Source organism: Podospora pseudoanserina, chromosome 6 (genome assembly GCF_035222485.1).
Source record: "Podospora pseudoanserina strain CBS 124.78 chromosome 6, whole genome shotgun sequence".
NCBI classification, from domain to species: Eukaryota; Fungi; Ascomycota; class Sordariomycetes; order Sordariales; family Podosporaceae; genus Podospora; species Podospora pseudoanserina.
In genome coordinates, this window is record NC_085925.1 from 4,099,288 (window position 1) to 4,127,251 (window position 27,964).

The following is a 27,964-nucleotide window of genomic DNA, read 5'->3' on the forward strand; positions in this document are numbered from 1 at the left end:
TCATGGGCTTCCCAGTATTCGTCCAGCTCTGTTAGGTCTCGGATCGAAAAACACCAGAGACTATCTCGGTAATCGGCCATCTAAAATAGGGTTTTCATTTTCATGAATGAAAAATGCCAGCGCCATCCCGGCCGACCCAAATTGCTGGGTTCCGCCGACGTCGATCATGTTGGATACCGGCAGACAGGGCCAGGGTTCTCGGTTGTTGAGTATTCTCCAAAAAAAAAAAATTTAGACACAAGCGTCAGGATCGCGTCTCTTATCAGCAACATGCATGGCTGCGTTGTCAGTGTCAATATCACAGCCGAATGCTGCACAGGATGCGTCCTCTGCAATAACACCGCTCCCTTTTCAGCTGGCAGCTACGCAATGGCTTTTCCTGCCTTGGGACTGCAGCCACCGCTTGACTCGTTTTCGCGAAGCCATCTCCACCGTCTGGAACCCCCGAAGACAGCAGCATCGGCCGTACAATACATACATATTTTTTCCACAGCAGCCGGCACCATTGGGCACGTGTTGGGCACCATTTCCGTCAACGGGTGTCCCGGCCTTCAGGAAATTTCTAGCGCTCGTGTGGTGGAGCCCTCCGAACAACCTGGAAGCCCTATCGAGAAAGCAATCCATCACCAGCCGGCTGAGGGGCTCACCGGCTTAGGTTTGGCCTCGCCAAGCCTTTTGAGGCAGACCCTGAACAAAAAATAAATAAAATGGCCAACTCCAGGCGAGTATCATCGCGCTATGATGCCAAAGGTGATGCTGAGAATCCCAAGGCTCGGTTCAGTCTCTGCATGCACGGAGAAACTTTGCTTTTCGCATCGCACCTTTCTGGTCAACTTCGCCGTGGCGGCTCACCGTAGATTTGTCGACGCCGCCGAGCTTTCGGGCTCAGGGGACTGAGACTGACGGCTCGGTCGCTGCCGCCCCTCCTGCCCCGCGCGCTCCAGGTAAGACAAGCACAAACATAGCTGCGGCCCTGGTATTCTGTAAATAACAGAGCAAAGTGTTGTACGGCGGGAACGGTAGTTGGCATCATTACTCACGTCATCTGTTGTGCTTGATTGCTGTGAACGAAACTCTGGCGTTAACTCCTTACATCGTACCCAGGGCTTCGTATCGCCCATGAGTGTCCAGCGCATCGGTGGTCGGCGCCATCATTTGTGGTTTTGTTGCGCTCTCCCAAAGGTTCGAGTGGATATCCGCTCGAGGTTGGTTCTTGTGGTGGATCACAAAGGCCAAAATACGAGCTTTCCAGGCAGGTCGGACGGTTTAGATGCAGCTTACGCTCTTGGACTTGGAAGACGACTCGTTTGTTTTACAATACGTGACAAGGCGGTTTCGGATAACTTTGCTAGAGGGGGTTCGGACTTTTTTGCGGTGTTTATGTCAAGGGTGGTGCTGCAGGTGAGACCGTTCCATGGAACTGCAATGCTTCGGTCAGCCACATGGAGTTGGACTTCAACCTCACATCTTTGGATTAAGGATAAGCTTGTATGCTTCTTGACATATAAGATGTCAGGGCCATGCACCTTGATCCTCGTTTTGGGTCCAATGTTGACATCGTGAAAAGACACCCCTGATCTGCAGTCAGCTCACCTTTCACCGAGCTTGAAGATAAGGTGGGTACCTTCAACAACAACAACAACCACAACAGCCAATTCGGGTTGGATGACGTTGGAGATCCAGACCAGCACGGTGGCACAACATGGCGCTACTCCTCCCGTCCCTCACCACCATCACTGGGCCCCCACCATCGACAGTGGCGTCCAGATCTCCCAAAGTCAATTGTTGAAGAGCACAAAGCATGTGATCGATATGCAATCGCACATCATTTCCACGCTGGGAAACGTTTGGCAAGGTGATCAAGATCAAGTACCTCAGGTAGAAAATGCACACCCATGTTGTTGTTGCTTCATCTCTGTGCTGCCAAAACAGTGTCCAATGCTCCTCATCGTCCTCGACAAGCAAATACCAGAATAGTTACACAGAGACAGGTATTACGATATACCAGAAAACATTAAAAGCCAATCTATCAGTAACACCCAAAACACCCAGTAAAATATCTCCCCAACCCAGGAAACGATTAACCCTAGTTTGTTGTATGCCCATGAAGAATGCCGTAACCTGCTACAAATCACCCTCGTCACCGTTGCACTGCTGCCACATGATGACCTTGCTGACCTCCATCTGCGGGGACTTCCATGTGGGAAGCCACTGGTTTCTGGCCTCCCAAAAGTTCTTCCTGGCGTTCTCGGAAGAGTCCAGCCAGGGCTTGCCATTGACACCGTCCTCGAACCAGCCGTTGGTGCCGCCGACGGCAACGTTGAGGATGAGGAAGAACTTTTGGTCAAAGGGAGCGTTCTGCCCGCCCTGTTCCCAGGGGTTGCGGATCCAGGTTCCGTTGGAGTCGGCGCTGGGGAAATTGCCGCGCTCCCAGAGCCGAGTGTCAAAGTTGGTGTAGAGAACCTGGAGGAGCCGCGAGTTGACATAGGTGAAGAGGTACTTCTGCGACCATTCGAGACCGAAGGTGTTGAACCCGGCAGAGTAGGTCGTGTGGAGCGCGGGGCGCTTGACGTTGGTGCGCCACCACGAGTCCTGGGCGGGGGAAGGACCCCAGTGAAGCGCAGAGGACATGATGTTGTTGCCACCTTGCGGGTAGGTATAGTTGTTGCCGCGGCTTTCCACAATGTCGATCTCGCCAGACGCAGGCCAGGCTCCATAGGTGTCCTTGACGGGCATCATCCAGATGGCGGGCCAGAGCCAGTCACCCTCGGGAAGCTTGGCAGTAACTTCGACACGGCCATACTTGATGGCGGCACCCGGTTTGGTATTGATACGGCCCGACTTCACAGGGGGCACAATGCTCGAATTGCCGTTGTTGGTGTTGGTGACAGCAACGCAGTGCTTGAACTCGGTGGATGTGCAAGTACCGTCATCGATGAGGTTGATGGTGTGGTTCTGCAAGATGTACTTGTCATCGGTCAGGGTCGCCTTGATGATGAGCTTGCCATCCTGAACAAAGACGTTCTCGTCGCCCGCAGTAGTCATGTCAAACTCGCCATTGCTGTGATATTGTTAGTTGGGGTATCGCGACATGGCAGCATTTCAGCTCAAACTCACCCGAACCCGCCCAGCTGCACCTCCTTCATCCAGACGTCAGAGTTGAAGCCCCCGCTAAAGTCTTCCTCCAACACTGGGCAGTACTTGTGCTTGACCACACTGCGCATGCCGTCCCACACCAAGAAGCCCGAAATTCCCAACCCGATAACGATACCGATCACGGGCAGAATCGTCACCCACTTTTCCTTGGGATCAACCGTCTTGGTCCACGGCTTCTCCACCTCGCCCTTGCGTACTCGCCTCGAGTGAAAGTAACGCTGTCCCCTGTCCTCATAGCGGGCTCCCATGGCCGAGGAAGAGTCGAAGCTGCTTGGTGGGCGGGATGCCGACGGGCTGGAGAATGGGTTGCCATTGTTGACTGATCTCTGGGAAGCCTGGGACTCGACACCATCGCCAAAGGGGTTCCGTCCGTCTGGGTCGTTCAGCGAGCCCGGACGTCGTGGTGTTGGGACGGCGCTCGAGTTCACGGTGCCTGGTTGGCCAGGGCCATAGTAGTCTTGTTGGTGATCCATGTGAGATATTCTTGGGCTTGTTGATGGGCTGCTGTTTATACCAAGTTGGCGGGGCCGGAGCACAACGCCGTCGAGCTGTCAGGGCGGGAGGAGTTGGAGGTTGCAAGATCAACGAGAGTAAACAACCAGGGAAACGATCGTGGGGTAGAGGGAAGGGTTGAATGGGCGTGATGGACACCAGTCTGGTGTTGCAGCAGAGACAAGCACAAATGCCAAAAAAAAAACGAAAGAAGAGGAGCTCCGCACCCGACAGCAAGGCACGGTGGTGGTTGTAAAAGCGGGATGAAGGGGGAGCGTTACGCTGGACGTCCCGAAAAGGGATGGTCATAGGCCCGGGCACCTCTCTGGGCAGCTGAAGGCATCCGGAGCTGGCCATGCGTCTGGGCGCCCACCTGTGCGAGAGTTTATCGCCCAGGGGCCCCCTTGTCTGTTCGTATGGGTGGGTCCCGTCGCTGGGCTGCAGGGGCCAGAATGGGCCAGGGGATGCCTGCCTCTTTCGGGTAGCGGTAAATCTCGCGCTTGTTCGCTGACAGTTGACTTTTGACAGCTTCCACAACCCCACCGATCATCACCGGCCCAGGGCGCGATGGAGATGATCTCGATCTTCAGCCAGCAACAGCCGGACGATCTGCGATCAGCATCAGAACCATGGTCTCGCCAGGCCTAGTGTATACTACACATTCTTCAGCACTTCATCCTCCGGACCCCCCAATGGCCTCATGGGATGATTGAACCACCCACCAGGGCACACTGGGCGAATCCGAACACAGAAATGCGGTCGTGTTACCCTGCAAAGCAATCCCTTCTTTTCTCAGCTCGCCAATGGATCGGACAGACAGACTTTTCTTGGTTGACAGCGTGGCTAGCGTTCTGGAGTGGTGGAAATGTGCGATGCTTGTTTGGCATCTGTAAAGAGTGTACGGGCGCGTAAATTACGCAGTACGAATGCAATCGTAACGTTCGGTTAACGAGGGTCTTGAACATTGGACTGTGGCTGGGCGCCTCCCCCCTGTTCCTGCAGCTTCTCCTGCCCACCACCTTCACCTCTTCGTCCTCTTCAGGTTAGACCTAGACGTCATGCAGTAACCGCTTGTGGCATTCAGTGATTCCCTCTTGGGCCTGTGCTAATTTCCACAACAGCTCCAGCGCATCGATAGCGCCTTTTTCTGTCGTGCCACAAGGCATGGAACGCCTGGTCGCCTTGGAGGTCAGTGCAAACAGGCCTCAGGGAATGCGATTGCTTCCTTTGTGCTATAATGCCTTCCAGCCGCAAGCTCCATGAAGTGATATAATTTCACGGAGTGGAATTCTGAGGGCTTTTGAACCGAGCTGAAGAGCGCCGAGCCGGTCCGCACAACAACCAATTTCTCTGAGGCATCCGAAGAATCTCTCCAAAGGTGGGTTTCGATAGTTTCACTGGCCGCATGGCACTTGTGACGATATCTCCCATGCTCGGAGGCTTTTCTCCTTCCCGACAAAGACACAAGCACAGTCCAGGCAGAGACAAGCTTCTGAAGATCATGAGCCGCAAGCCGGTTCTAAGAATTGGGAACGTTTATCTGCTGCGTGGGGGTCGAATTTCCCTTCCCTCGTCTTCAGCTCACAATATTAGACGCCGTTTCTCCTCTCGCCGGTGCCATGTCCATTTTCCTGCACGCCACTGATAAGCTGGATGCAGTCACCGCATTCCCTTCAACACACCGGGCCAACAGCGCCCCCTTATCATTGCGAGATGAGCTGGATGAGGTGTGCATCACTCCTTGGTCAAGCTCATCGGATAGTGCGGCGAAACAGGCAATTGCATGATGAAGCGGCTTGGTGATTTCACCTCGACTGTTCTAGACCCTGGGCGTGTCTTTTCGATGCCGCGTATATCGGGAAGGGGCATTACCGCACGAGAGGCTGGCAGACAGGTGTAATGTTAGGGCGTAGCGTCATATTGCCTCCTTGTGAAGCTCTCACCGCTGCTAGCCTTGTCAAAAGTCCACCTTGCCCGTCGTCACCGAGCCGCACAAGGAGGCCAGCTCATCATCTTTCTCGATGGCCTGCAGTACTCGCCAGATAACCACAGTTTTCTTTGTAGATCACCTCAGTGCTTGTTTCACCGCCATGGACGATAGGTGGGCTTGGTGCTGCTGATGACGGTGTAGTGTTCTGAGATAAGGTATCCTGCCCCGTAGCATATTTTGCAAACCGCGTTAACGTGAGATGCGGCTATAGACGTGTCTCACACATCGGGTGATGAATACACCACTGCACATGGTCAGACACCTTCTTACTACGTTTCCTAGCATCAGTTGCGTGGAGGCTAAGTCCATGTGGAGCTGGTTAAGTACCTATAACAGGTCGACCCACCTCACTGTCTCCAGGCATCTCTCAGGCAGGCAGAGCTAGACGCCCGAAGCCCATAGAACTAGGTAGGCATGAAGTAGCTATCAAACAAACACAGATAGGTATCTTCATACGCTCAGTTTTGAGTTCTCAACATAGGTACGTTATCGACTAGTAGTCTTTGATTTAGTGGGACGGCGAGATGAACCTTGGAGAGGCTATTATCAACAAGCTTCCATGTCTCGCTCATTATACCAAGAACAAAAATCGCCAGCGCATTGGTTTTCCAGACAATACAAATCTATACTCAGTCTCCAACGCAGCAATCGTCGTGGACAAGAAGGTGGGGACTGCTACTTGGTTCGAGCCACTGGAGGATAGTTACATTGGTGCAAACAAAGAAATCTTGGGTTGGGCCTGTGGCAGGAGGATGAATAGCGAGAATGACAATTCGGCTGCCTAACGAAAATGCCCGGTTTCCACTCCACAACCGTCGCCACATGAGATGGTGAGCACTCAATCGTAGCGTTGAAACAAACACCTCTATTTTTGCTCTAGGTAGACATCATCAATTCTAGATCAATGCGGCAAGAGCAGCGATCTGTGTGTTTCAAAACCTTGGCACGGCATCACTCCCGGGCACCGGACCGGGGTTAGAATCCATGGAGTGGTTCGTACGAATCTCGAGCCCCAGCCTCTGGTGGTGCTTACATACGGGTTGCCACGTAGGGAAAGTCTAGTACGAATCTGTCATTCTCATTCGCCCATCAGCTGTAGCCTTCTCGGCTGCACTACCCGCACCGTTCATAGACGATTCACAAACAGATTCTTACGTCAGAACTCGAATCGCAAAACCACGGAGGATCAGAAGAGGCACTAGAGCAGCTTAACAGTAAGTTGCTATTCACGACGATGACTAGGTATGGTGAGCGTGGTAAGGTAGTTTGGCGATGGGATCAGAATGAGGTACATCAAGATTCAAGCAGGAGGACATTGGGAGCGATGGAGTATTAATACCAAAGAGAGGAACCATTACCTATCTGAGATAGTACAGATATTGCCATCTCAAAGGTCAACAAAGACATTCAAAAAAGTAGAACGACCCAGAGACACAAGACAAAACCAGACTTCAAAAAACCACCAAGATGGATCCCACCACCTACCCTCCTCCACCAGGCCAAACCCGCCGTTATGCACCGCCGACAAGATCAGGAACCGTCCGCTTCCGCATTCCCTCAACCAACGACATTGCAGAGACATCCTACTCTATATGGGGCAACCTTTCCAGCAAAAAGGTTCCCTTGATCTGCGTCCATGGCGGCCCTGGCATCCCTCACGATTACCTCCTCCCCATCTCTTTGATCAGCACCGACTACACCATACCCGTCGTGATGTATGATCAAGTTGGCTGCGGCCGCTCCACCCACTTTTCTCCGCACCAGTATCACCCAAGCTTCTTCACCATCGATCTTTTCCTCGCCGAGCTGGATAATTTGATTCGCTGCTTGGGCATCACCGTATACGATCTCTTCGGTCATTCCTGGGGTGGCATGCTCATCTCCTCCCACGCCTTGACCCAGCCGGCCGGTCTCCGCAAGCTCATTCTGTGCTCTACCCCCTCCAGCATGAAAACATTTGTTCAGGTGGGCGCAGAACTGCGATCCTTTCTGCCACTGGAAATCCAGGCTTCGTTGGCCGACCCCCTGAGCCCAGAGCACGCCACAGCAGCCATGGAGTTACACCGCCGTCATCTGTGTCGAGTTGAACCGTTCTTCCCAGAGGAACTCATGACTTCTTTGCATAGCCTTGCCGAGAATGACACTGTTCATCACGCCATGAACGGAGGCCCAAGCACACCCGCCAGCGTTGATATCAACGGTTCGCTCAAGGACTGGAGTGTGGTGTCTGAGCTAGGTCTGGTGACGGAAAAGACAGTCCCAGGTGGAGTGCTGCTGATAAACGGATACTTTGACTCGGCGCAAGATGCTTGCGTCCTGCCTTGGTTCTCCAAGACCAAGGCAAGGGTCAAGTGGGTGCAGTTTGCGCTCAGTTCGAGCATGCCCCATTTGGAGGAAACAGACAGGTTTGTCGGCGTGGTGGGGAGGTTTCTGACGACGCATTCTTGAGCGGAAGATTAGCCGCGATTTCCTCTTGTTATTGTTTTGCTTTTTTCTCCTTTTAGTGGAGCCTACTGTACGCTGCGATTGCGAGAATAGTTTCTGTCATCATTAAGTTCATGTTTCGAATGTCTTGCATAAAGCTCCATATCTGTACCTGCTTGAGTTGACCTGTACATGTTGATCGAGTTTCCACGATGCCACTTAACCCTCCGAGTGGTGAATCAGGCATATTCCAGGGGTTAAGCCCGGCCAGGTTTCTGGTTGTTTTTTCCACACAACATACCCGGCCTACTCTGATACCTGACGCCGTCCCAGCCCTCACTGAAAAGTCTCAGCTTCCCCGAGCTGAATTCTGTAACACACCTTTGCGCACCCCTCAGCTGCCAGCGCCAGCTCATGAGATCCGGTACAGTCATAGGCAGTCTTTAGACAGATCCAACAGTCAAGCTCTCCGGACGCCATATACCCCCATTTTTTCACAACCAACCCTTGATTTGACCCCAAACTTCCACTCTCGATCACAAACCTCAGGCATCGCAGAGCCTTCAAGCCAATCTCGATCGCCTTTTGGGCGTTGGAACTAAGGCCTGCTCCTGTCAATGTTAATGCGCACGCGAAGTCTCGGTAGCCAACCCATAGGGTCAGGCGCGGCACCTCCTCCGTGGGCTTGATATATGTCTCCTCCATCTCGGCGAGCAGGTCGCTGCTCTTGCGAATCAGGCTTGCAATTCCCGCAGTGCCGGAAGAGCCGCCACGCCGAGACAGGAGACGGAGCAACTGTTGAAGTGACTCGCCCAGTCTCTTCCTTTTGGCAATAACTATGTCGCTTGTGTGGTCATCATCCTCACACATGGCACAGTCGCAGGCAAAAGCCCAGTTTATGATATACTTTTGCTGACGTTGCGGATTGAAGGGGTTCAAGTACTGAATGGTGATCTCGGCATCGACAGGAATGTCCGCAATCGCACGTACGATCATCATGTCCCCGATGAAGGAGCAGAAGGCGTTGCTCAGACAGGAATGGTGCATATGAGATGCAAAGGTCCAAAGACCCAGCGAGGGAAATACGTTGCCGAGGCGATCAATTCCTACCGGCCGCTTGAGAGCACCAGCTTTTTCCGGAAATTTGCAGCCGAAACTGTTCAAGAGGAGGATGCGGGTGAGGAGAAACCTGGGAGAATCATCCTATTATTATGGCAAACAGGGCGCGAGTTCGACGGCCGATGATGAATCGAGCACACTCACGAGTCAATGACTGGCATTCCGTCAATGATGTCAAAGGTGCCCTGAACGGGCGAATATGAGCCGCAGTGGAGGCCCTTGACCGCAGAAGTCAGAGAGGGATTCCGGTAAAGCTTTCGCACGAGCATGGTGATGAGTTCCGGCTGGGCTCCAGAGGTGAAGCTGTTGGCATTGACGTCAATCAGGAGATTCATCGTCAGCCTGCTGCTGTCGCCGCTCGTTCCTTCACCCTCATGAAATGCGTATGCAAACGCCTTTTCACAAAACATAAGATCACCTGTCTTGACTGCTTTGGTGGTGAAAAGGCCCCTCCCACGGGATCCAGACTGACGAATAAGTAGGCTTCCCACATCAAAGACTAGACTGCTTACTGTTCAACTGCGGCCTGATATCTTGATTGACCAAAAATCCTTTTCCCTTTGTTTTCCAAAAGTCGGCGCTCTTGAGCTGGGGGTTCGTGAGCTCCGAGTGCCAACAGGAGGGAACGCGTCTGTCATGTGCCAGTAGGAAAACAGCATCGGAGACGTGGTCGACGCGCAATCCGTGCCGACCATCAGCGGTGAGCTTCAGGTATGGGTCTTTGATGATCAATATTCCGCCAGGGACAAGAATGTCTTCCGTCATCTCAACCTGATGATAGAGCTGGAGCAAAAAAACCTCGCTCTTTTCGTCCTCCACAATGGCCATGACGGCAGGCATTCGATCCTGAGGGGTGAGTACTCGAACTAAGAGATATGTGCTTGTGTGATGGGTTTCGAGCACGAGGTCGTTGAACAGGACTTTTTCCAGCTCGCAAAATGGCCGGGTACAGGGTGGGTAGGGTGCTGGAATGAACGACGTGGAGGTCTGCAAGGAGCCAGGACTGCACTGCTGGCTTTGCTGTCGTGCCGCGCGAGCGATGTTGAATCTGAGAATCGTTTCTATCCGTTCATTTTTTTTCGGGCAGGTCGTTGCCCAGCAATAGGATTGGGCATTGCGAAGCATTCGCTTCTGATCCTCGATGCATTCCAGAATCTGTGGAAAGTCTTGAGCTTGGAGAGTATTCATCGTGCTGGGCTACTATGGTTGAGAAACTAAAGGGGAAAGGGAGAGTGAGAGCAGAGGGTAGAGACTGAGGAAACCTTTGGATGGGAAAGGATGATGTTCCTCGTCCCTATAATAAAGTCGATGCTGCGATGATGCCACCAGTAGGACCCCGGCATGGCGGTTAGCCTCAGTGCAGTGTTTGTCAACCCACTTCCCCAATCATCGCTCCCAATCCGGTCGACAAGGAGGATACTGGAAGCAGTATGGTGTTGGTTGGCTTTCCTGCAAACATCGGGTACATATGCAGGCAATCAAGCGTGGATAACAGTTGCTTCACAAATTTAGCCCCATATGTATGGGTATGTACCACCATCGGGTAGGAATGTCCAACAACCTAGCAGTGCGGTTCCTAATAATTATACCTTGAACACGTCCCAGCTACCATACCTTCGGGCATCGGAAGTTGAGAAGAAAATAAACCAAATACCGTTACCATCGTCATGGTTAAGACCAGGCATTTGTGCCACCTGATTCCTCTTGTTAAGAACATTTTTTCCAGTGGAATAGGCATAGAAACGAGGATAGTGAATGACGGCGACAAAGACGTCCTCGCGAGCCTTCTATAAAGAAACGTGCTCGTTTGCGCGTCGTCTGTATCGAGAACGAAAAACCAGCCATCTTCACGGGCTGCTTCTTGCCTGCTGGTGCTGATACCACACTTACCAAAGTTATTAAACTGGACCGATACCAGAGGCGCAAGTGGCTTTTTGCGGTCATACCAATTCAACTGTCGCCTGATAATATCGTGGCTAAGATCAGGGTTGAGCATCAAATGATGCAGGCTGTTTGAGCTTGCAGCACGTAGATCTGGATGGTCAGATGCTTGATATGCCTCTGGATGAAAACGCAAGCCTGGTAGAAGCAGTGTTGTGGTTGATGCTGTGTAGCCCAAATGCTTGGGTTCCGCTCCAATCAAGCCCTGCGGTCATGGCAACAAATATCAGAACAAGATGAGATTGGTTCTCGGTTCATCTACACGCCTTGTTTTTGGAGCTCAAGGTAAGATTGGAACTCAAAATTCTCAGGTAGGTGGTCTCTTCACAGGGTGATGGCACTGCTGATGGGCCTGGTGAATGCCTTCGAGCGGCAGAAGTGGAGGGCCAACTGGATGAGCGCACGAGACGTAATAGCTCGGCCATCCTCCCACCTTTATTCACTTTCCTTTTTCTTCATACTTACCTTGGCCAGCCTCCGGGAGATCACGAATTCCTAGAAATATAGCGAGCAGCCTTCATTGTACAAAGAGGAGTTGCTTGTTATCGTCTGCCCTTCGAGGTCGTCGTGGCCGGAATTTTTGATGTTTTTCACTATTTTTCATTGTGAGCCTAACTCGGTCGGGCCATGAGGAAGAAGCAGACTGCTATTTAATTGGCATTGTCCTCATCACCAGGCAGTCTGCATTGCCGTCAGCTGGGACCACAGTCGCTCACCTGCCGCAGCTCACCATTGAGAGCTCAAAGGGTCGAAATGCCACTTTGATGTGACTGGACGCGACACCACTCGACTCACCAACGGCCCTCACAGCTCCTCTGCCTCCATTTCAAGCTCCCCAGCGCATGATATGCTCCTCACGACCGTCCATATCCTCATTGCTCCCTCTTTCCCCCCATGACCCCAAGTGTGAATGGGGGCCTTCCGGATTTTACCCAACAGAAAAAGGAATCGGTCAAATGCCCCACCTTGAGAGCATCATGGGATCGTGAATACCGTCACCTGATACGTGCCATAGACTGAAACTTGCCCCCTCGCCGCCGGCGGGTTGGGTCTCCATCATGCTCACTGTTTAAGAGCGTTGCCCGTCTATAGACGAGATAAATTGCGCCTCCTTGAATCTTGTCCTCGGTTGGATCTACAATATCTTGACCACGAAATGACATAGTCCAATACACAAATTTCATTGCTCACCCCGTCATCGCTGTTTACCATGCGCTTTCTCATCCCTCTTGCGGCCCTCTTCACCCTGGGCAACGCCGTTACCGTCCACGAGCCAGACGAGACAGTCATTTTTGGGCAGGCCGGCCCCGACAACAAGACCTTCTGGCTCGGCTTCGATCTCGTCCCGGGCAGCAACCAAGTCGGCCACCACACCTGGTACAGCCCTTACAAGATCACCAAAATCACGTACTCTTCACCAGGAAACTTAGCAGCCTGCGATGACCACTGCTATGAGTCGGTCAAGATCCATGACCAGACCAACCTGCACTCACCCCAGAGCAAGGACTGCGAAGTCATCTACGACAGGATCGTCGGCCCAGGCACTTGGTATAAGCGTCTACCTTGGGTCACCAGCGCTTACTGACCTTTCCTGCCCAGGACCGTTCTCATGTGGTTACAGCACCAGCTCGTCGAATATCGAACCTGCGCCTACGGTGTCACCGCTTTCCGGAGCCGCAGCGGCAAGGCCATTTTCGCCCATATTGGCAACGACGACATCAGGGACGTCTTGAGGAGGACCATAGATAGCTACAGCAAGGAATTCTCTCCTCATGGCACAAGAGTCCAGTCATGGGGCCAGTTTGTCTGTAAACCTTATGATGCCGAGGTGGAGTGGGAGATTTATTACCAAAAAGGATTTCCCGATGACGAATAGTCATGGGCCTGAGAGAGAGGGTTGGATGGCTGGAATTGAGCACCAGTCTTGAATTAGGATCTGATGAGTTTGCGCACGAGCTACGCAGTCGAATAGAAATTTTGGTTCTCATACCCCCTCGTTCGAGCCTCGTCATGCGGCGGGATCTTTCTGTTGATTGGTGCCGTTCATGCTTAGCTATAGATGTGTCAGTGTCAATTCCTAGCTGGGGTCGAAGGCATGTTTTTAGTGCGCTTTCACTTGAAGAGATGGAAAACTGCAGACCAGTAGGACGGTGACAGAGCAATAGGGAGACCTCAGAGAGGTACCAAGCCCAGCATGTCTGTATGGAAGGCTTATGGACAGTTTGAGTAAATAAAATTAATCATCTCGCAGTTGCAGTTGGTTCAAGCGATTACCTTGGTGTTGGGATGTTGTAATCAGCTCGGCTTGTGATGAACTAGTCAAGGTAGCAATTCAAACAGCATGGCCCAGTATCAACTGTAGACTTGTTGGACGCGGAGAGAGAATGTTGGCGTAAAGCAGGTATGTGCTCAAATGAACTTGCAAACTACCTAAGGCACCAACTTTTGTTCATCTGCCTCCTCTCTAACGGACGTAGACCCCCCAGATACAAGCATCGCCAGAATTCCAGCCACACTGGAAGCGACCCACAGCGCCGATCCTTTGGAAATTATCCCCGGGGTATTGGCGGGCGAACTGGCTGATGGACTCAAGGAGGGCGCTGTGAACATCCACGTTGCCAATCCTGACGTCTGCGCCACCGTGGGCCGTGATACCGAACACGCAGGTGCCGTAGGAAGCAACCACTTTCTGGTGACCCTGGCGGATGACCCTGTTGAAGAATGTAAGCAATGGAGCATGAACGACGCTACAAAGAAGCCAGGTACGTGCCACTCGCCATCTACGGCAACGTTTCTGTAGACTTGCCAGCAATCATCGACCTTGGCTGAGTAGTCTCCAGTGGTGCCCTCATAGTCGGAAATTTGACAGAAATGGGTCTGAGCCGCGAGTTCATTGCCAGAGGAAGAGCCATTGACAGAAAGGGCGGTTGTGGTGTTTCTGAAGTAGACACCCTCGGACACCTCGGTGAACCCCTCGGTGATCAGGCTGTCTCCGGTATAGGTCTTGGCAGCAGGAGCGCAGCTGGCGGTGATGGCAAGAGCGAGGCCGAGGATGGCACGAGCCATGGTAAGAAGCTTCATGGCGAGCTGTTATGCGTATTGTTTTTGGAGATGGTGGTGGTTGAGGGGGGTACGGAGACAGTTGGTGATCTGTAGGTCTGTTGAGGAAACAAGATGGCAGAAGGAGGGAAGGACTGCTTGAGGAGAAAATAGGGCAGTATAAAAGGGAAAAAAGAGAGTAGGGTGCCCCACAGAAAACTCGGTGCCCAAGTGATTAGAGGCTTATCACAATGGGCAGGAGCAAGTGAAAAGTCTCTTTCGTACCTCATCTGATGAGCACTGGCCTACTGCCTCAGTTTGCTCCCACAGTGAATTCGGAAGAGTCTATCTGTGGAGCTCCGGAGGTCAATACCCTGAGTGAATACTCTGGCCCTTGTCTACCCGAAGAGGGTGGAACGGCGGAGACGTCTCAGCTCCATGCTGGTGAGGTAAGTCGGTACATGGGCAACTCTGCCAAAGTTAACAACTGCACTCCCATACATCTACAATCCGTTAGTTTGACAGGAGATGGAAAAAGCCGCACAGTTGAAACTTGACTCGCAACTTTCTCTATCAATAGGCATTTGAACCCCCGAGATGAAATTGACCGACTCTTTTCACACGCGCAAATTAACGATGTTACTGCTCTTGGTTGCTGGCAACATTCGGCCTTGGGAAAAGGCCGGCATCACACGCTAGAAGCAAAGACCAAGACACTAATTCATATAAATAAATGGCTTGCTATCATGTGTAGTAGTGCGTGCAGACGAGTAGCCAAACCCCTGGAAGCAATACCCGCCCCTCCTAACAAAATGGGTATCATTGAAAACATTGATTACTCCTCCAATCCAGCCTTTCCTCCCAATCCATTGAGTTTCAAATTATGAGGATCTGACCTCCTCCTTGAGCCCGGCCTTTTCCGGTGGTGTCTGATCACCAGGGGTCCCAACAACAGCAGCCTCCTGGGCGTGAATGGTCTTGATGTGGCTTTTTCCGGTCAAATCCTTCCAGATGTACTTGCATGTCCTGGTGAGGGTGGCCCGGCTTTCCCAGACAGGGAACAAGCCGACACCAATGAAGGAGCCGAAAATCCAGATGATGCCAATCGTGACCCAACCGGTGAAGAAGGGCTTGCTGAAAATGTACCCGCTACCGTACATGGGCATGGGCCAGAGAACCAAGAAGGCAAGGGCCTGTGAGCAATGTTAGCTTTGTTTCAAACCGGAGAGAAGGCAAGGTACATACCAAAATGACGGTGGTCCATCTACTGATCTTGCCAGCCTTGAGAAGTTTGGACTGCTCAGCCTCAAACTCTGCCTGGGTCTCCTCGTGGCCGCCGTTAACATCCTCAAGGTCGACACCAGCCTCTTGGGCGAGATCGTGATCATCACCTCTGCGGATCTCCAACATGGACTTCCAGTCGTACTTGTCAACGCCAAAGATGGCGGTGAGAATGGCGATGAAGACGACGGGGGAAAGCAGAGCGGCGACATTGCCAGCCAACATGGGGATGTTGGAGCCAGTGCACTGGACGGTGAGCTCGCCGCACTGCTTCTTGGAGGTGACGAGCCAGGCAGTGAGCGAGGTGGCAAGGCCGAGGACGGGAGCGCCGGCGGCAGCCCACTTATTCTGGCCAGACCAGAGCAGGGCCAGTGTTGCGGGTAGGACGGCCGACGAGATGATGACTCCCATCATGACATAGAGATAACCCATGGAGATGCCGGCATACCACAAACCAACTGAAAAAGTGGAGATGAACAAACCATAGCCAACGACGACGCAGTGGCTCATGTAGATCAGTCTCTTGCCGCTGGCCTCGGGCTTGAAGTAGGCGCGGTACAGATCGTAGGTGCAGATGGTGCTCACGGCAATCAGCTGACTGGAAAAGGCGCTGGTGACAGCCATGAAGACGATGAGCAGAGTAGCCATGGCACCACCCTTGCCGAGAAGGGCAACCGCGGCGTAGGGGAGGACTAGGCCGGCGCTCACATCGGAGTCGAGCATGCGGTCAGGATAGGTGGGGAAGCGAGGGTTGTTCTCGAGGGCAAGACCGGCGAGACCCATGGTGGTGGCAGTGAGCCAGGGAATAGCGAACCAGCAGATACCGCCAATGATGTAGCCGGGAAGTGCGTGCACGGGCGAGGCAGCAATAGCCTTGTTATAGTAGCCGTTATCAAGGAAGACGGTGCCGAAGTTGCCAACAATGTTGATGACGAAGAAGATGGCGCCCTCCCTGGACTGCATGGTCAAGTAGCTGCCCTCCTTGTTGCCGTCAACCGGGTGACGGGTGGCAGCCTCGACAAGCAGGTCGTAGACAGCGCTGGGAGAGCCCAGCAAGTCGTGAGAGGCATAGGCTGTCAGGGCAAAGATGATGATGATGAGCAGCAAGATGAAGGTGTGTGCCCAATCAGTCAAGATGGTAGCCTTCAACCCACCAACCATGGTGTAGGCAATGACACCGAGTGGCAGGAGGTAAATGGCAGCAATGGTGTGCATCCCGGTCAAGGCGTTGAGGGTAGCTGAGCCACCGACAATCAGCATGAGCGAGACCAAAATGTTGGTTATCACGCCAAAGACCATGAATACCAAGTGTGCCACAGTTCCGTATCGGGCCTTGATGACCTCGAGATAGGTGTGTGCGTTGGGGGCGCGGCGTTTGAGTTCGATGGCGAGAGTAGCGAAGAGAATGATCTGGACAGTAGCGCCCGAGGCATACCAAAAGGGACCCGAGACACCATAGCGATAACAAACACCGGTGGACTGAAGAAGGGTAGCGGCCCAAGTCCACGAAGAGACGACGGCAGCGGCGACGAGACCGGACTTGACAGTACGGCCAGCTGTGTTGAACATTTCAGATGTCTGAAGTTCCCTGTTGTACCTCTTCAGGATGAAGGTTGTGGCGATCATGCCTGGCTAGGGTTAGCACATGTTCATCATCTGGAGTGTCTCAGAACACGTACCGATGGCAAAGGCACCTCCCAGACCCAGCACGACACCATAGCCGGCGCCCTGGCCGAGCGTGGCATTGGCGATGTGCTCTTGATCGGCGGGAGCGTGATCCATCTTGTCTGAGAGCTGGCGGGAAGCTACAGACAGAGGGGTGGGTTAGGTGTGATGGTGATCCTGGAGGCAGAAGCAAGTTGACATGAGGCGTCGGGGACACGGCATAGATATAGAGTCTGGAGATGGCTGCGGTGCGATGCCGGGGACACGGCTCCCGGCCGGCTTCGCAGACAGACGTCGAATCACAGCTTCACATTCTGCTATCAGCACTGGCAGGGTCTTTGGAACAGATGCTGGGGAAAGATGGGTCTTGCCGGGCACAAGCAAGAACGAAGCTCTGGGAGGTGGGTGCCAAGGGTATCAATTCGCGAGCTGTGGGGGGTCTGCCGGACGTTCTGTGGGTGCATGCAGGGTCGGTGGCGCACCGCAAGCGACCGGTATCGAGAAAGCAACCCGGCCCTTCGCGAGCTGTCTCCTTGGTAGGTCGTGAATTCCGTGGTGGGCTCGGGAGCCAGGCCGTCCAAACCCACTCTGGCCGCGCCACCCAAAGTCTGGGCTGCAGAGCGACTACCGGCGCCACGAGGATTGCCGTGCAGGGCCAGAGATAAGGGCATTCAATCAGTAATAGCTGTTTGAGCTTGTCCCTGGCGATGCTGATTGTATGCGGGGGCCAATCAGTTGACTGCGAGGTAGTTTTGGTATAGCTCAACAACCCAAGGTCCCTAGGGTCTCATATCAATCAATTCAAGACAGCAGCCCGAGACAGTGCCAAGCAAACAGAAAGACTTGCCGAATAGCTCCCGCTGGCGTCCATGATGGGGTCTCGACTTGTGACGGGAGCTTGTGGTGTGGACCAGGAACGGTCCCAATTGGGATATTGCATTTGGTGAAGGCGGTTGCAAATCAAGGAGCTGGAGATAAGAGAGCTGACTCCAGGCTGGCCAATCGTGCAGTGTCACCATCTGAACGTTGCCAGTGGGCACTCGACAGGGACGATCCCTCATGGAGATAACGGCGGGTCCACCTTCGCTTGGCGCTAGCATGTTGATTGCGGCAGCAGTACTGATTGGTCGATTGTGATTTCCTCTGTCATCCTCACCAGGAGACACACGGGGATCTCGATATCAGACATGGGGCACATTGTCATCTGGTGTCTCCGGAGAAGTCTGATCTGCTTTGGAGACGAGAAAATGACTGATGGAAACGACTTTAGCTCTGCTGAGCCCTGCCGTTTCAGTGAAGATATCTCGACTCCCGACATGAGCCAACACTCATTGCGAGGCGCGTGTCTTCTTCACCTAGACGCAGAGATACGGCCATGAAAATGGCGGTTTCTAGACCCCAGGTTTTTGCGTGCCGGATTCCTATGGTCTTGATAGGCGTTTTTCTGCCCTCACAATTGGCTGCTCGGTGGCACAGCTTGTGGGTGAGGCGTCGACGAGCTGGGAGTCTGGGATGGGTCACAGTTCACGAAACGCGGTGCCCCGCGTTCGCCCCATGTGGGGGTCTGCTGCATCGTGGGGAACCATGACACCCTCCCACAATATTATCTACTCCAAACTTATCTCCAAAAGGCTGGATTCAGAGGTACACTCCAGATGGAGACAAGACGTTGGGAAATGCAACTTGCGACATCGGAACCGACTTGATCAATTTCAATTAGCCATGTCTACCACCTTGGGCTTTTATTCTTATCTTATCCGTTAAGATGACGACAGACCAAGAGAGATAAGCAGCACGTCAACCATTCTTAATTTCTCTTACTTTTTCTCGCGACATCAGCAAGCTCTCTCAAGATCAATGGGAGACTGAAATCACTACTTTTTGCTTTGTTCTTTCTTCCTGGCCCAGGGCTCGAAGAGTTCATACAAACCATCCCACCCCACCTGTCAAAGCTGAGCTTCTGGGGAGCTCCTGGCAGCTTGGACTTCGGATATTTTAGGGCGCGGGAGCAACCGAGCGCACAGGCCAGTTGCTGTTTCTCGGGCCGCCCAATCGGGTACTGATTGCCAAGATCGATGGATTGCCAGCGCTTCAGCTGAGACGCGGCGGATCGGGCAAACACCAACACTGGGAAAGGATGAATCCATCACCAGCGATCCGCTGACCACCCCGATGACGCGCCTATTGCGAGGGCTCAGATAACATATTTACTCCGAATTAGGTAACGGGTGAACTCCAGCCTTCCAAAGCGGCGAGCGCACGATGGCCCACGACGAGAGCGCCCAGGGACTCCTCAAGGAGTCCTCCACCAGACGGTCTCGCTCCAGCGATCGCGGTGATAACGCTGCTTTTGACTCCGACTCGGATCTCGACGCTACCGATTACATTGACCGCGAAGCTGCCCGCCCAACGAGACGATCGCCGACCGCTTCCTTCGAGCCAAACACAAAAGGCAAAAAAAGGTGGTGCTCGTGCCTTTTCACAACGCTGGGGAGGAGAAGCAGGTGCTGTATCGGCGTGTTGGCAGGGATGGGCATTCTTTGGGTGCTTCTGACAGCAACCGGGGTGTTGGTCTACAGAAAGGCCCAAGAAGAGCCACCGTACGGACAGTCGCCACCCTGGTATCCCACACCGAAAGGAGGCATTGCTGCTTCCTGGGCTGATAGCTATGCCAAGGCTTCCAAGATGGTGTCGAAAATGACATTGGCGGAAAAGGTGAATGTCACCACCGGCACGGGGTGGGAGATGGGCTTGGCTGTTGGCACGAATGCCCCGGCCATTCATGTGGGCTTCCCGCAGTTGCAACTGCAGGATGGACCCCTGGGCATCAGATTTGCAGACAACATCACCGCCTTTCCTGCTGGCATCACGGTCGGCGCGACGTGGAACAGGCAACTGATGTACGCGAGGGGCAAGGCTCATGCCATTGAGGCGCGGCAAAAGGGGATCAATGTCTTGCTTGGGCCTTGCGTGGGACCACTAGGCAGGATGCCAGCAGGTGGTCGCAACTGGGAGGGCTTTGGTGCAGACCCCTACCTCCAGGGCATTGCTGGCGCCGAGACGGTGAAGGGAATCCAGAGCGAGGGCGTCATGGCGACGATCAAGCATTTTGTGGCCAACGAGCAGGAGCACTTCCGCCAGCCGTGGGAGTGGGGACTTCCTCATGCCATCAGCTCCAACATCGACGACCGCACCCTGCATGAGCTGTACGCCTGGCCATTTGGCGATGCCGTCAAGGCTGGTGTGGCCTCCGTCATGTGCAGTTACAATCAGGTCAACAACTCGTATGCATGCGGCAACAGCAAGCTCCTGAACGGCATCTTGAAGGACGAGTTGGGTTTCCAAGGCTTTGTGATGAGTGACTGGCTGGCCCAGCACTCTGGTGTCGGCACGGCGCTTGCTGGCTTGGATATGACAATGCCCGGTGACGGGTTGGGCTGGGCTGACGGTAAATCGCTTTGGGGTCCAGAGCTGTCCAGAGCTGTTTTGAACGGAAGTGTGCCCCTGGAGCGGCTGAACGACATGGTGACCCGTATCGTGGCCGCCTGGTACCAGCTCGGACAGGATGACGAGAAGAAGTTTCCCAGGAAGCAGCCCAATTTCTCGTCCTGGACAGATGAAGAGAAGGGCGTGATGTCTCCAGGCAGCCCAACCGAGCAAGAGCAAGTGGTTGTCAACCAGTTTGTCAATGTGCAGGCAAATCATTCGGTCATTGCGAGGGAGGTCGCGGCTGAAGGCACGGTCTTGCTCAAGAATGAGGATTTGCTGCCCATCAGTCGTCAGGGGCTGAGCGACGAAAGGCTCAGGGCTAGAAGGGATGCTGTCGAGCGTGCCACCGGGAAGCGCAGCGAAGGAAAGTTCAAGGTAGGCATCTTTGGCGAGGATGCAGGGCCGGGCAACGGCCCAAATGCATGCAAGGACCGCGGTTGGTAAGTCTTCTCACTCGAACCATTTGCCTCGACTGTCATGCTGACAAAGTAACAGTAACCAAGGCACACTTGGTTCGGGCTGGGGTTCTGGTGCTGTCGAGTTCCCCTACCTTGTGTCACCTGTAGAGGCGCTGCGGAAGCAGTTTGACAAGTCCAAAGTCGAGCTCTCCGAATTTCTGGACAACAAGGCGTCTTTCGGCAAGGGCGACGGCAGTCTGAATGATCTGGAACTGTGCATCGTTTTTGCCAATGCCGATGCCGGGGAGGGTTTCACCAGATGGGCGGATGTCAGCGGCGACCGTCCCGACCTGCGGCTTCAAAACAACGGCGACGACCTAATCGTCAAGGTTGCCTCCAGCTGTGGCGGTGGCACTGGCGACGTCATTGTTGTCATCCACGCCGTCGGACCAGTGCTTGTGGAAGATTGGATCGACACCCCGAACGTCAAGGCTCTGTTGTTTGCCAATCTCCCCGGCCAAGAGTCTGGGAATGCTCTGGCAGAGATACTCTTCGGCGACACCAACCCATCTGGCCACCTGCCCTTCACCATCGGACGGACTCTGGAAGACTACGGCGCCGGTGGCAAGGTGCTCTATCTTCCCAACGGAGTGGTGCCTCAGCAGGACTTTAGAGAAGGACTGTACATTGACTATCGTCACTTTGACAAGTACAACATTGAGCCCAGGTTTGAGTTTGGCTTTGGCCTCAGCTACACAACCTTCAAGTTTGACAATATTGTGGTCATCCCCCAGAGGAGGAAGACGCCCTATCCCCTGCGCAGACCGAACCCTGCTGCTGAGCCTCCCAGCTACTCAAACGACATCCCCAGCAAGGAAGAGGCAATCTTTCCGCCCGAGATTCGCAGGCTGGAAAAGTACGTCTATCCGTATCTGGACAGCACAGATGATATCGAAGTGGGCCAGTACCCTTACCCTGACGGGTATGACCAGCAGCCACCCCTGAGCGAGGCTGGCGGTGATGAGGGTGGGAACCCCGACCTGTGGTCAAACTATGTTGTTGTGAATGTCGACGTGATCAATGACGGGCCGGTTGCGGGAGCGGCGGTGCCGCAGCTGTATCTGCAATACCCAGAAACCGAATCGGAAACGGACTTTCCCATTCGCGTGCTGAGAGGCTTTGACAAGGTCTACCTCAAGCCTGGGGAGAAGAAGACGGTCAAGTTCAACCTTACGAGGCGAGACCTGAGTTATTGGGATGTCGTGGCTCAGAATTGGGTCATGGTGACGGAGGGGCCGTACGAGTTTTCGGTCGGGTTGAGTTCACGAGATCTGTCCATCAGCGGGACTTGGTAATATCATGGTTGCATGGCCTGGAGCACAGAGTATGTAGTGGTATAGATGAGAATTGTTTGATGCACTGTTTCCTTTCCGCTGCCGGGACCATGTCATGATCTAGAAAATTAATGTCAGGGTTAGGGCAGGCATCAGGCAGCTGCCACGACCGCCAAGACGTGAGATCTGCGCTGGCGGCATCTGGACCCTGAAACGGGTGGAGGACTCGACCGGAGTGGCATCTCCATCTCCATCTGCCCCTTTTCATTCTTGACCCAATCCTCCATACCGTAGTCGGTGTTCTCTCATTATCTCCAGGCGTGGGTGCATTTTCTCCTCTACACTTCACATTTATACTATTACAGCTACTCACTTGTAATCGCCCACGCTAGTTAATCGACCGTCCCGACCGACCGTGTTCCACGACCTGTCCCTGTCGGTCAACCCCGCACTACGATTCCCGACACTTTGGGCAGCCCAGAGAAAACAAGAGAAAATATGTCAGGCGTCAACTCTCCCGAAGTCCTCGCCGCCTACGACTCTATCCGTTCCGACAAGGAAGAACAAAACTGGCTTCTGTTGTCGTACGGCGCGACGGGCAACAAGCTGCAGCTGACAGCCACGGGCACCGGCGGCCTTTCGGAGCTCACGGCCCAGCTCGACGACACCCAGGTGCAGTACGCATACGTCCGAGTGGAATACGCAAACGATGCCGAGAGCAAGAGGGTCAAGTTTGCCTTTGTGGTCTGGATTGGCGAGAACGCCAAGGTCATGAAGAAGGCGAGGGCGAGCATCGAGGCCGGCGACGTCAAGAAGGTGCTGAGCCACTACAGCGTCGAGCTGACGGCCAACGACAAGGGCGACTTGAACGAGGACGAGGTTATCAAGAGGCTGCGGAAGGCTGGAGGGGCTGACTACAACGGTGGAAGGGGATAAACCTGCTGGACGGGAAGTTGGATCATGCAATGTAGCCTTCTCGCGCTGGATAGATGGATCGCAATTTCGGGCGGGAATCTGGAAAAGACACAAAACACCCACTTGGACAACAAGATACACGGCGCCTTTCTGTCTCTCTGCGGTGACATGGTCGGACGGAACACGCCAACTGAATCACAAGAGCTGCCACCAGAGGCTGCCACGTTGTTGTGCACTATCCCTTGGAGACGTACAGGACACGCCGGCGATCCCGATGCTGCAGAGGGTGCATCGGCACGCTGCAGACGATGCTATAAACGATGACATGCAGTGATCGACAGTGTCGGAAATGCTTGATTCCACGTCCACGTTCACTTTCACGTTCGATGTCCGGTATTCTGATGTTGCTGTATGCATCGCCGTTTCTTGTTGGTTCCGTGGTCGGCCTGATCTCGAGCTGTGTTTCCTTCCTGTGTGTTGGTTGTATAGCTGTCTTGCTACCTCCCAAGATAAATTGCCAAATTTCATAGGGACTAGAGCGCGTGCGCCTTTTTCCATCTGGAGAGCCGTAGCATCTCAGGCATCCCCAGCATTGTGGATTGGCGAGGCGTGGATCAAAGAACATGACATGGAGGTGGAGCGGGTCGTGTGCCAAGCTTGATGTCTGAGGGGGAACGATTTTCCCACTTCTCATCAGGGATGGGCAGATAGATTTCACTGCAGAGAAACAACTCCATCAACAACTGAGAGCCATTTTCTACATCATATCGTGACCATCCGCCCGCACTCCTCTTCGCCATCATGGGCCGATTCTGCATCACGGGGTCCTCAGATGGCCTCGGCGCCCGCACCGCCAACAAACTAATCTCGCAGGGACACACTGTCATCCTCCACGCCCGCAACGCTCAACGTGCCGAAGATGCACGCAAGGCTTGTCCCGGCGCAGAAACAGTGCTGATTGCCGATTTATCGTCCATTGAAGAGACCAAGCAGCTTGCCAGAGAAGCATCGGAATTGGGGCCGTACGAGGCCGTCATCCACAACGCAGGCGTCTACACGGGCATGGAAAAGGTCCCCGGAAAGTCTGGGCTGCCGACACTGTTCACCGTCAACACACTTGCCCCTTACATCCTCACTGCTCTCATGGGACCCGGCGCGCAAAAGAGGCTGGTTTTTGTCAGCAGCGAGCTTCACGCCGGTGGTAGGCCCCGGCTGAGCGACTCCGAGGACATCAAGAAGAGCGGGTACGGCGACAGCAAGCTTCACAATGTCATCTTGGCAAAGGCGTTTGCCAGGGTTTGGCAGACAAAAGCATATAGCGTTCACCCGGGCTGGGTTCCTACAAAGATGGGGGGCGCGAACGCGACGGGGGATATGCAACTAGCGGTCGACACGTTTGTCTGGGTGGCCACTGGCGGTCAGACGGATGGGAAAGGGGAGAATGAGGACGAGAGGTGGACCCCAGGCGGGTATTTCACCGCGTTGAGGGAGGAGGAACCGTCCAAGACTGCCAATGACCAGTCGGTGCAAGACGGGCTGCTTGCGGCGCTGGAGACAATCTCGGGGGTGAAAGTGAGCGTATAGCGATAGCAGGGATGATCATTTCCCTTCTGGTGCTGAATGTAGGTAGAGATATGTTGTACATGCACCTCTAGGAATACACAAAGGAGACATGATAGGACCAATCTAGTTCGGCCCGGGGGGCGGATGGATCCCGGTGGTGCGCTGAGTGATCCGTGCGTGGAGTAACATCTGGAACATCAGCTCCCCCATGTTCCACCCTCGGGAATGGCCGACTTTGAACTACGACTGGAGTAGCCAACCCCGTCACGCCACTGTCATGCACTCAACACCTCTGCTCTCTGTGTCTTGAATTTGATTCTTCTGCCTCATTTGCGACCTGCAGCATTACCAAGCTGGACCCGGGGAACGGCTTCCCTTCAAACGCTGAAACGGAGCGGTGAGAGCGAGTGAGATGTCGAAAAAGAACTAGCTCGGCGTGCTCGGACCCTGCGTGCATCAAATTCGTTTCTTTCTTCAATGGGTAATTAAACTCTCTACTACTGCGCGGTCTGTATGTAGGGCAGGGGCGTCCCCGGGAGCTGGTTCTAGACTGGCCTGACGTTTTCGTCGGGCCGTGTCCTCGGGACACAGACACTGACATTGACATGGGGGTCGTGCCTTTGATGCTCCTCCCTGGACCCTGGTCGTGAGTTATCGATGATGTCGTTCTTTCAGACTCGATGACCGTCAACAGAAGTACGGAGTACTGAAAGCGGCTGCCCGTCCACAGAATGCATTGTAGCATATCTTTACTGCCGGACCGAGACATTGCGTCATTGTGTGCGATTCGTCTGATGCCCAAAACGAGACATCGTGACTTTTTCTCCAGCTGCTGTGTACTGTTGCGCAAAACACTGTAACCGCAACATGTCCTCCACATCTTCATGCCACAATTGGTTTGGTTTCTTTCGACGGCAGCGTGTGAACAGTGAGCCCTCAGCCCAGATCACCCGACCCGTCCCGATCACCAAATGGTCCCTTCTTTCAGCTTGCGCCCGTCGCATATATGAGCCGCTGACCATACCCTTTCCAAATCTCTGGACCGTTTGGCTAACGCAGGGGGCACAGTCGACCTCTTTTCGTGCGGTTCATGCAACAATAATACCACCAGGCCAACCAGTCCCTTTCAGATTTTACGGCACCGTCGCCCCTTGGCATCAGTTGGCTCACTTTGCTCGCCTTGCCTCAACTCGGAATCGTCCCTTACCCCAGCCGGGCCAACGATCCGAGAGCCCTTGAACACAATATTCATCCCATTTTTTTATTAAATACCATCCTCCATCTGTTCCACTCACCTCCCCACTCTTTGTTCACTCCAAAAAAATCAAAATGCCTCGCAGTCGTTTTCTATCGTACGCCTCCAACGTCAACGGGCACAACTCTCACAACAACAACAACGACGACATCTCAAACGTCAACGCGAGGCCCACCAACACAATGAATCACACCAACACTATGACGCTGCCGATGCTGTCCAAGCCGGCCAGCACACGCAACAACATCACGGCTTTCCTGGGAGAGTTTGTTGGAACCTTCTTGTTTCTGTTCTTTTCCTTTGCCGGTACCCAGATTGCCGTCAATTCAGGTCCTACCCAGCTCGAGTCCGGTACCGATATTGCCGTTCCCAACACCCAGAACCTCATGTTTATCGCTTTGGTATTCGGTCTGAGTCTGATGGCGAACGTGTGGGCTTTTTACCGTGTCACAGGCGGGCTCTTCAACCCCAGCGTCACGCTCGCTCTGTTTCTGGTTGGTGGTTTGTCAGCAGTCCGCAGCGTCATCGTCGTGGTTGCCCAGCTGCTGGCCGGTATGGCTGCCGCTGGTGTTGTCTCGGCTTTGTTCCCCGGGCCCATGGATGTCGAGACGACGCTTGGAGGGGGTGCCAACGTTGCGCAGGGCCTCTTTATTGAAATGTTTCTCACGGCCGAGCTGGTGTTTGTCGTCATCATGGTGGCGGCCGAGAAGCACAAGAGCACCTATCTGGCACCAGTCGCGATTGGAATGGCCTTCTTTCTTGCCGAGCTGGTTGGTAAGTTTGCTGTCAAGGTTGGGTGGAGGTGGAATGGAATGCTGACTGCTGATAGGCGTATACTTCACCGGCGGCTCTCTCAACTTTGCCCGCTCCCTCGGACCAGCGGTGGTCAACCGGAGCTTCCCAGGTTATTTCTGGATCTACTTCCTGGGCCCCATCCTGGGCTCACTGCTGGCCTCAGGATTCTATGCGCTGCTCAAGTACCTCCGGTGGAAGGAGTGCAACCCCGGCCAGGATGTCGATGACGAGGAGAAGCTCAAGTTTGACACGGCCAGGGTACAGGAGAAGGAACGCTATGGAAGCGTTGCCGACGGACATGCCACACCCCGCGAGACAGTGACGCCGCCTAACGGAGCTGCGTCACCTGGCGGGACGACTGTGGCCGATTCCCCCACGGCACCGCGCGCATGAACTGCAATCATCACGACTTGACTGTTGGAAGGTAGTCTGAGGGTTCAGCTTGAAATCTTTCACTCTCCTCTTTTTCAAGAATATGAATGGTCGGCCGGGTTTATGAGTGACGATGCTCGTTGTCTCGCTTAAGTTGGTGCGTTTGGAAACTATTGGGTGTTTAATGGATGTTGCTTGCGGTACAGCTTGCGTTGCTTTTCAGTTTTCTTGGTTGGAGATCAGCATTTGGACTGATGGTACGAGTTGCGCTGGTCATGGAATCCGGAGGGATGGTTCATCGTTGGGTTTCTGGTGCATATCTACTGGGCTGCATTGGAGGTCGGGACTGGTCAAGGTGGCGGTGCTGAGATCTTTAGGGGTGGGTGACTGGGTCTGGTGTTTCAGGATTGTCTTGTGATACCAAAATGGAACAGGGAAAGGGTCAGTGGGATGGATGGTAGGAACGGGGGAAATGGTTGGCGATATCGGAAAGATCTACTTGGTATCTCAGCATAATTAATCGATTAATGGAATGAATACGCAAAAGATGCAACTCAAAGATATGGTGCTATCACTTGTAGTGGGAAAGTTCTACTTACTTGGCTTGGTCCACCCTGAGCAGCCGTTGCTCCCGATCAAAAGATAGACAAGATATTGAGGTGCAAAGCTGCTAGTACAAAGCCTATCAGGTATAAAGTTTGAGCTCTGGCTTCTAGAGAGTGCTTCCCACAGTTTG

The 27,964-nt window shown here is 53.7% G+C and overlaps 11 protein-coding genes across 11 annotated transcripts; 7 read left to right on the forward strand and 4 right to left on the reverse strand.

Annotated features, from left to right (window-relative positions):
• Nucleotides 1-20: 20 nt before the first annotated feature.
• Nucleotides 21-4,288, reverse strand: QC764_610910 (uncharacterized protein). Its single transcript, XM_062949573.1, has 2 exons — nt 3,118-4,288; nt 21-3,061 (listed from the first exon to the last, which is right to left on the reverse strand). Exons 1-2 carry the CDS (start codon nt 3,627-3,629, stop codon nt 2,125-2,127), a joined length of 1,449 nt encoding a protein of 482 aa, XP_062798329.1. The 5' UTR covers nt 3,630-4,288; the 3' UTR covers nt 21-2,124.
• Nucleotides 4,289-7,105: 2,817 nt separating this feature from the next.
• On the forward strand, nt 7,106-8,086 carry QC764_610920 (uncharacterized protein; the record flags this gene model as incomplete). The annotated part of the gene is made up of 1 exon (XM_062949574.1): nt 7,106-8,086. One exon carries the CDS (start codon nt 7,106-7,108, stop codon nt 8,084-8,086), a length of 981 nt encoding a protein of 326 aa, XP_062798330.1.
• Nucleotides 8,087-8,398: 312 nt separating this feature from the next.
• QC764_610930 (uncharacterized protein) lies at nt 8,399-10,009 on the reverse strand (the record flags this gene model as incomplete). Its single annotated transcript, XM_062949575.1, is given in 3 exon segments — nt 8,399-9,251; nt 9,326-9,680; nt 9,694-10,009. The coding sequence occupies 3 exon segments, from the start codon at nt 10,007-10,009 to the stop codon at nt 8,399-8,401; spliced, it is 1,524 nt and encodes a 507-aa protein (XP_062798331.1).
• A 2,178-nt stretch (nt 10,010-12,187) lies between these two features.
• On the forward strand, nt 12,188-13,106 carry QC764_610940 (uncharacterized protein). Its single transcript, XM_062949576.1, has 2 exons — nt 12,188-12,670; nt 12,722-13,106. The coding sequence occupies exons 1-2, from the start codon at nt 12,333-12,335 to the stop codon at nt 12,996-12,998; spliced, it is 615 nt and encodes a 204-aa protein (XP_062798332.1). The 5' UTR covers nt 12,188-12,332; the 3' UTR covers nt 12,999-13,106.
• Nucleotides 13,107-13,586: 480 nt separating this feature from the next.
• QC764_610945 (uncharacterized protein) lies at nt 13,587-14,203 on the reverse strand (the record flags this gene model as incomplete). The annotated part of the gene is made up of 2 exons (XM_062949577.1): nt 13,587-13,833; nt 13,893-14,203. The coding sequence occupies 2 exons, from the start codon at nt 14,201-14,203 to the stop codon at nt 13,587-13,589; spliced, it is 558 nt and encodes a 185-aa protein (XP_062798333.1).
• A 667-nt stretch (nt 14,204-14,870) lies between these two features.
• Nucleotides 14,871-18,574, reverse strand: DUR3 (urea active transporter). Its single transcript, XM_062949578.1, has 3 exons — nt 17,122-18,574; nt 15,407-17,070; nt 14,871-15,354 (listed from the first exon to the last, which is right to left on the reverse strand). Exons 1-3 carry the CDS (start codon nt 17,222-17,224, stop codon nt 15,043-15,045), a joined length of 2,079 nt encoding a protein of 692 aa, XP_062798334.1. The 5' UTR covers nt 17,225-18,574; the 3' UTR covers nt 14,871-15,042.
• A 204-nt stretch (nt 18,575-18,778) lies between these two features.
• On the forward strand, nt 18,779-22,349 carry QC764_610960 (uncharacterized protein; the record flags this gene model as incomplete). The annotated part of the gene is made up of 2 exons (XM_062949579.1): nt 18,779-21,036; nt 21,092-22,349. The coding sequence occupies exons 1-2, from the start codon at nt 19,370-19,372 to the stop codon at nt 22,347-22,349; spliced, it is 2,925 nt and encodes a 974-aa protein (XP_062798335.1). The 5' UTR covers nt 18,779-19,369.
• A 477-nt stretch (nt 22,350-22,826) lies between these two features.
• Nucleotides 22,827-23,264, forward strand: QC764_610970 (uncharacterized protein; the record flags this gene model as incomplete). The annotated part of the gene is made up of 1 exon (XM_062949580.1): nt 22,827-23,264. The coding sequence occupies one exon, from the start codon at nt 22,827-22,829 to the stop codon at nt 23,262-23,264; it is 438 nt and encodes a 145-aa protein (XP_062798336.1).
• Nucleotides 23,265-24,044: 780 nt separating this feature from the next.
• QC764_610980 (uncharacterized protein) lies at nt 24,045-24,827 on the forward strand (the record flags this gene model as incomplete). The annotated part of the gene is made up of 1 exon (XM_062949581.1): nt 24,045-24,827. The coding sequence occupies one exon, from the start codon at nt 24,045-24,047 to the stop codon at nt 24,825-24,827; it is 783 nt and encodes a 260-aa protein (XP_062798337.1).
• Nucleotides 24,828-25,673: 846 nt separating this feature from the next.
• Nucleotides 25,674-26,045, forward strand: QC764_0101490 (uncharacterized protein; the record flags this gene model as incomplete). The annotated part of the gene is made up of 2 exons (XM_062941079.1): nt 25,674-25,734; nt 25,918-26,045. The coding sequence occupies 2 exons, from the start codon at nt 25,674-25,676 to the stop codon at nt 26,043-26,045; spliced, it is 189 nt and encodes a 62-aa protein (XP_062798338.1).
• A 90-nt stretch (nt 26,046-26,135) lies between these two features.
• Nucleotides 26,136-27,824, forward strand: AQY1 (Aquaporin-1; the record flags this gene model as incomplete). The annotated part of the gene is made up of 2 exons (XM_062949582.1): nt 26,136-26,835; nt 26,891-27,824. 2 exons carry the CDS (start codon nt 26,136-26,138, stop codon nt 27,247-27,249), a joined length of 1,059 nt encoding a protein of 352 aa, XP_062798339.1. The 3' UTR covers nt 27,250-27,824.
• Between the last annotated feature and the right edge of the window lie 140 nt (nt 27,825-27,964).

What these genes read in the sequence shown, in the direction of transcription:
- QC764_610910 (XM_062949573.1), bottom strand. Translation starts at nt 3,629, where the DNA reads ATGGATCACCAACAAGACTACTATGGCCCTGGCCAACCAGGCACCGTG. An exon ending in GTGCAGCTGGGCGGGTTCGG is followed by an intron (nt 3,062 to 3,117) that starts GTGAGTTTGAGC and finishes ACAATATCACAG; the next exon opens with CAATGGCGAGTTTGACATGA.
- DUR3 (XM_062949578.1), bottom strand. Translation starts at nt 17,224, where the DNA reads ATGGATCACGCTCCCGCCGATCAAGAGCACATCGCCAATGCCACGCTC. An exon ending in GGGAGGTGCCTTTGCCATCG is followed by an intron (nt 17,071 to 17,121) that starts GTACGTGTTCTG and finishes AACCCTAGCCAG; the next exon opens with GCATGATCGCCACAACCTTC. An exon ending in GATGGACCACCGTCATTTTG is followed by an intron (nt 15,355 to 15,406) that starts GTATGTACCTTG and finishes CATTGCTCACAG; the next exon opens with GCCCTTGCCTTCTTGGTTCT.
- QC764_610940 (XM_062949576.1), top strand. Translation starts at nt 12,333, where the DNA reads ATGCGCTTTCTCATCCCTCTTGCGGCCCTCTTCACCCTGGGCAACGCC. An exon ending in ATCGTCGGCCCAGGCACTTG is followed by an intron (nt 12,671 to 12,721) that starts GTATAAGCGTCT and finishes TTTCCTGCCCAG; the next exon opens with GACCGTTCTCATGTGGTTAC.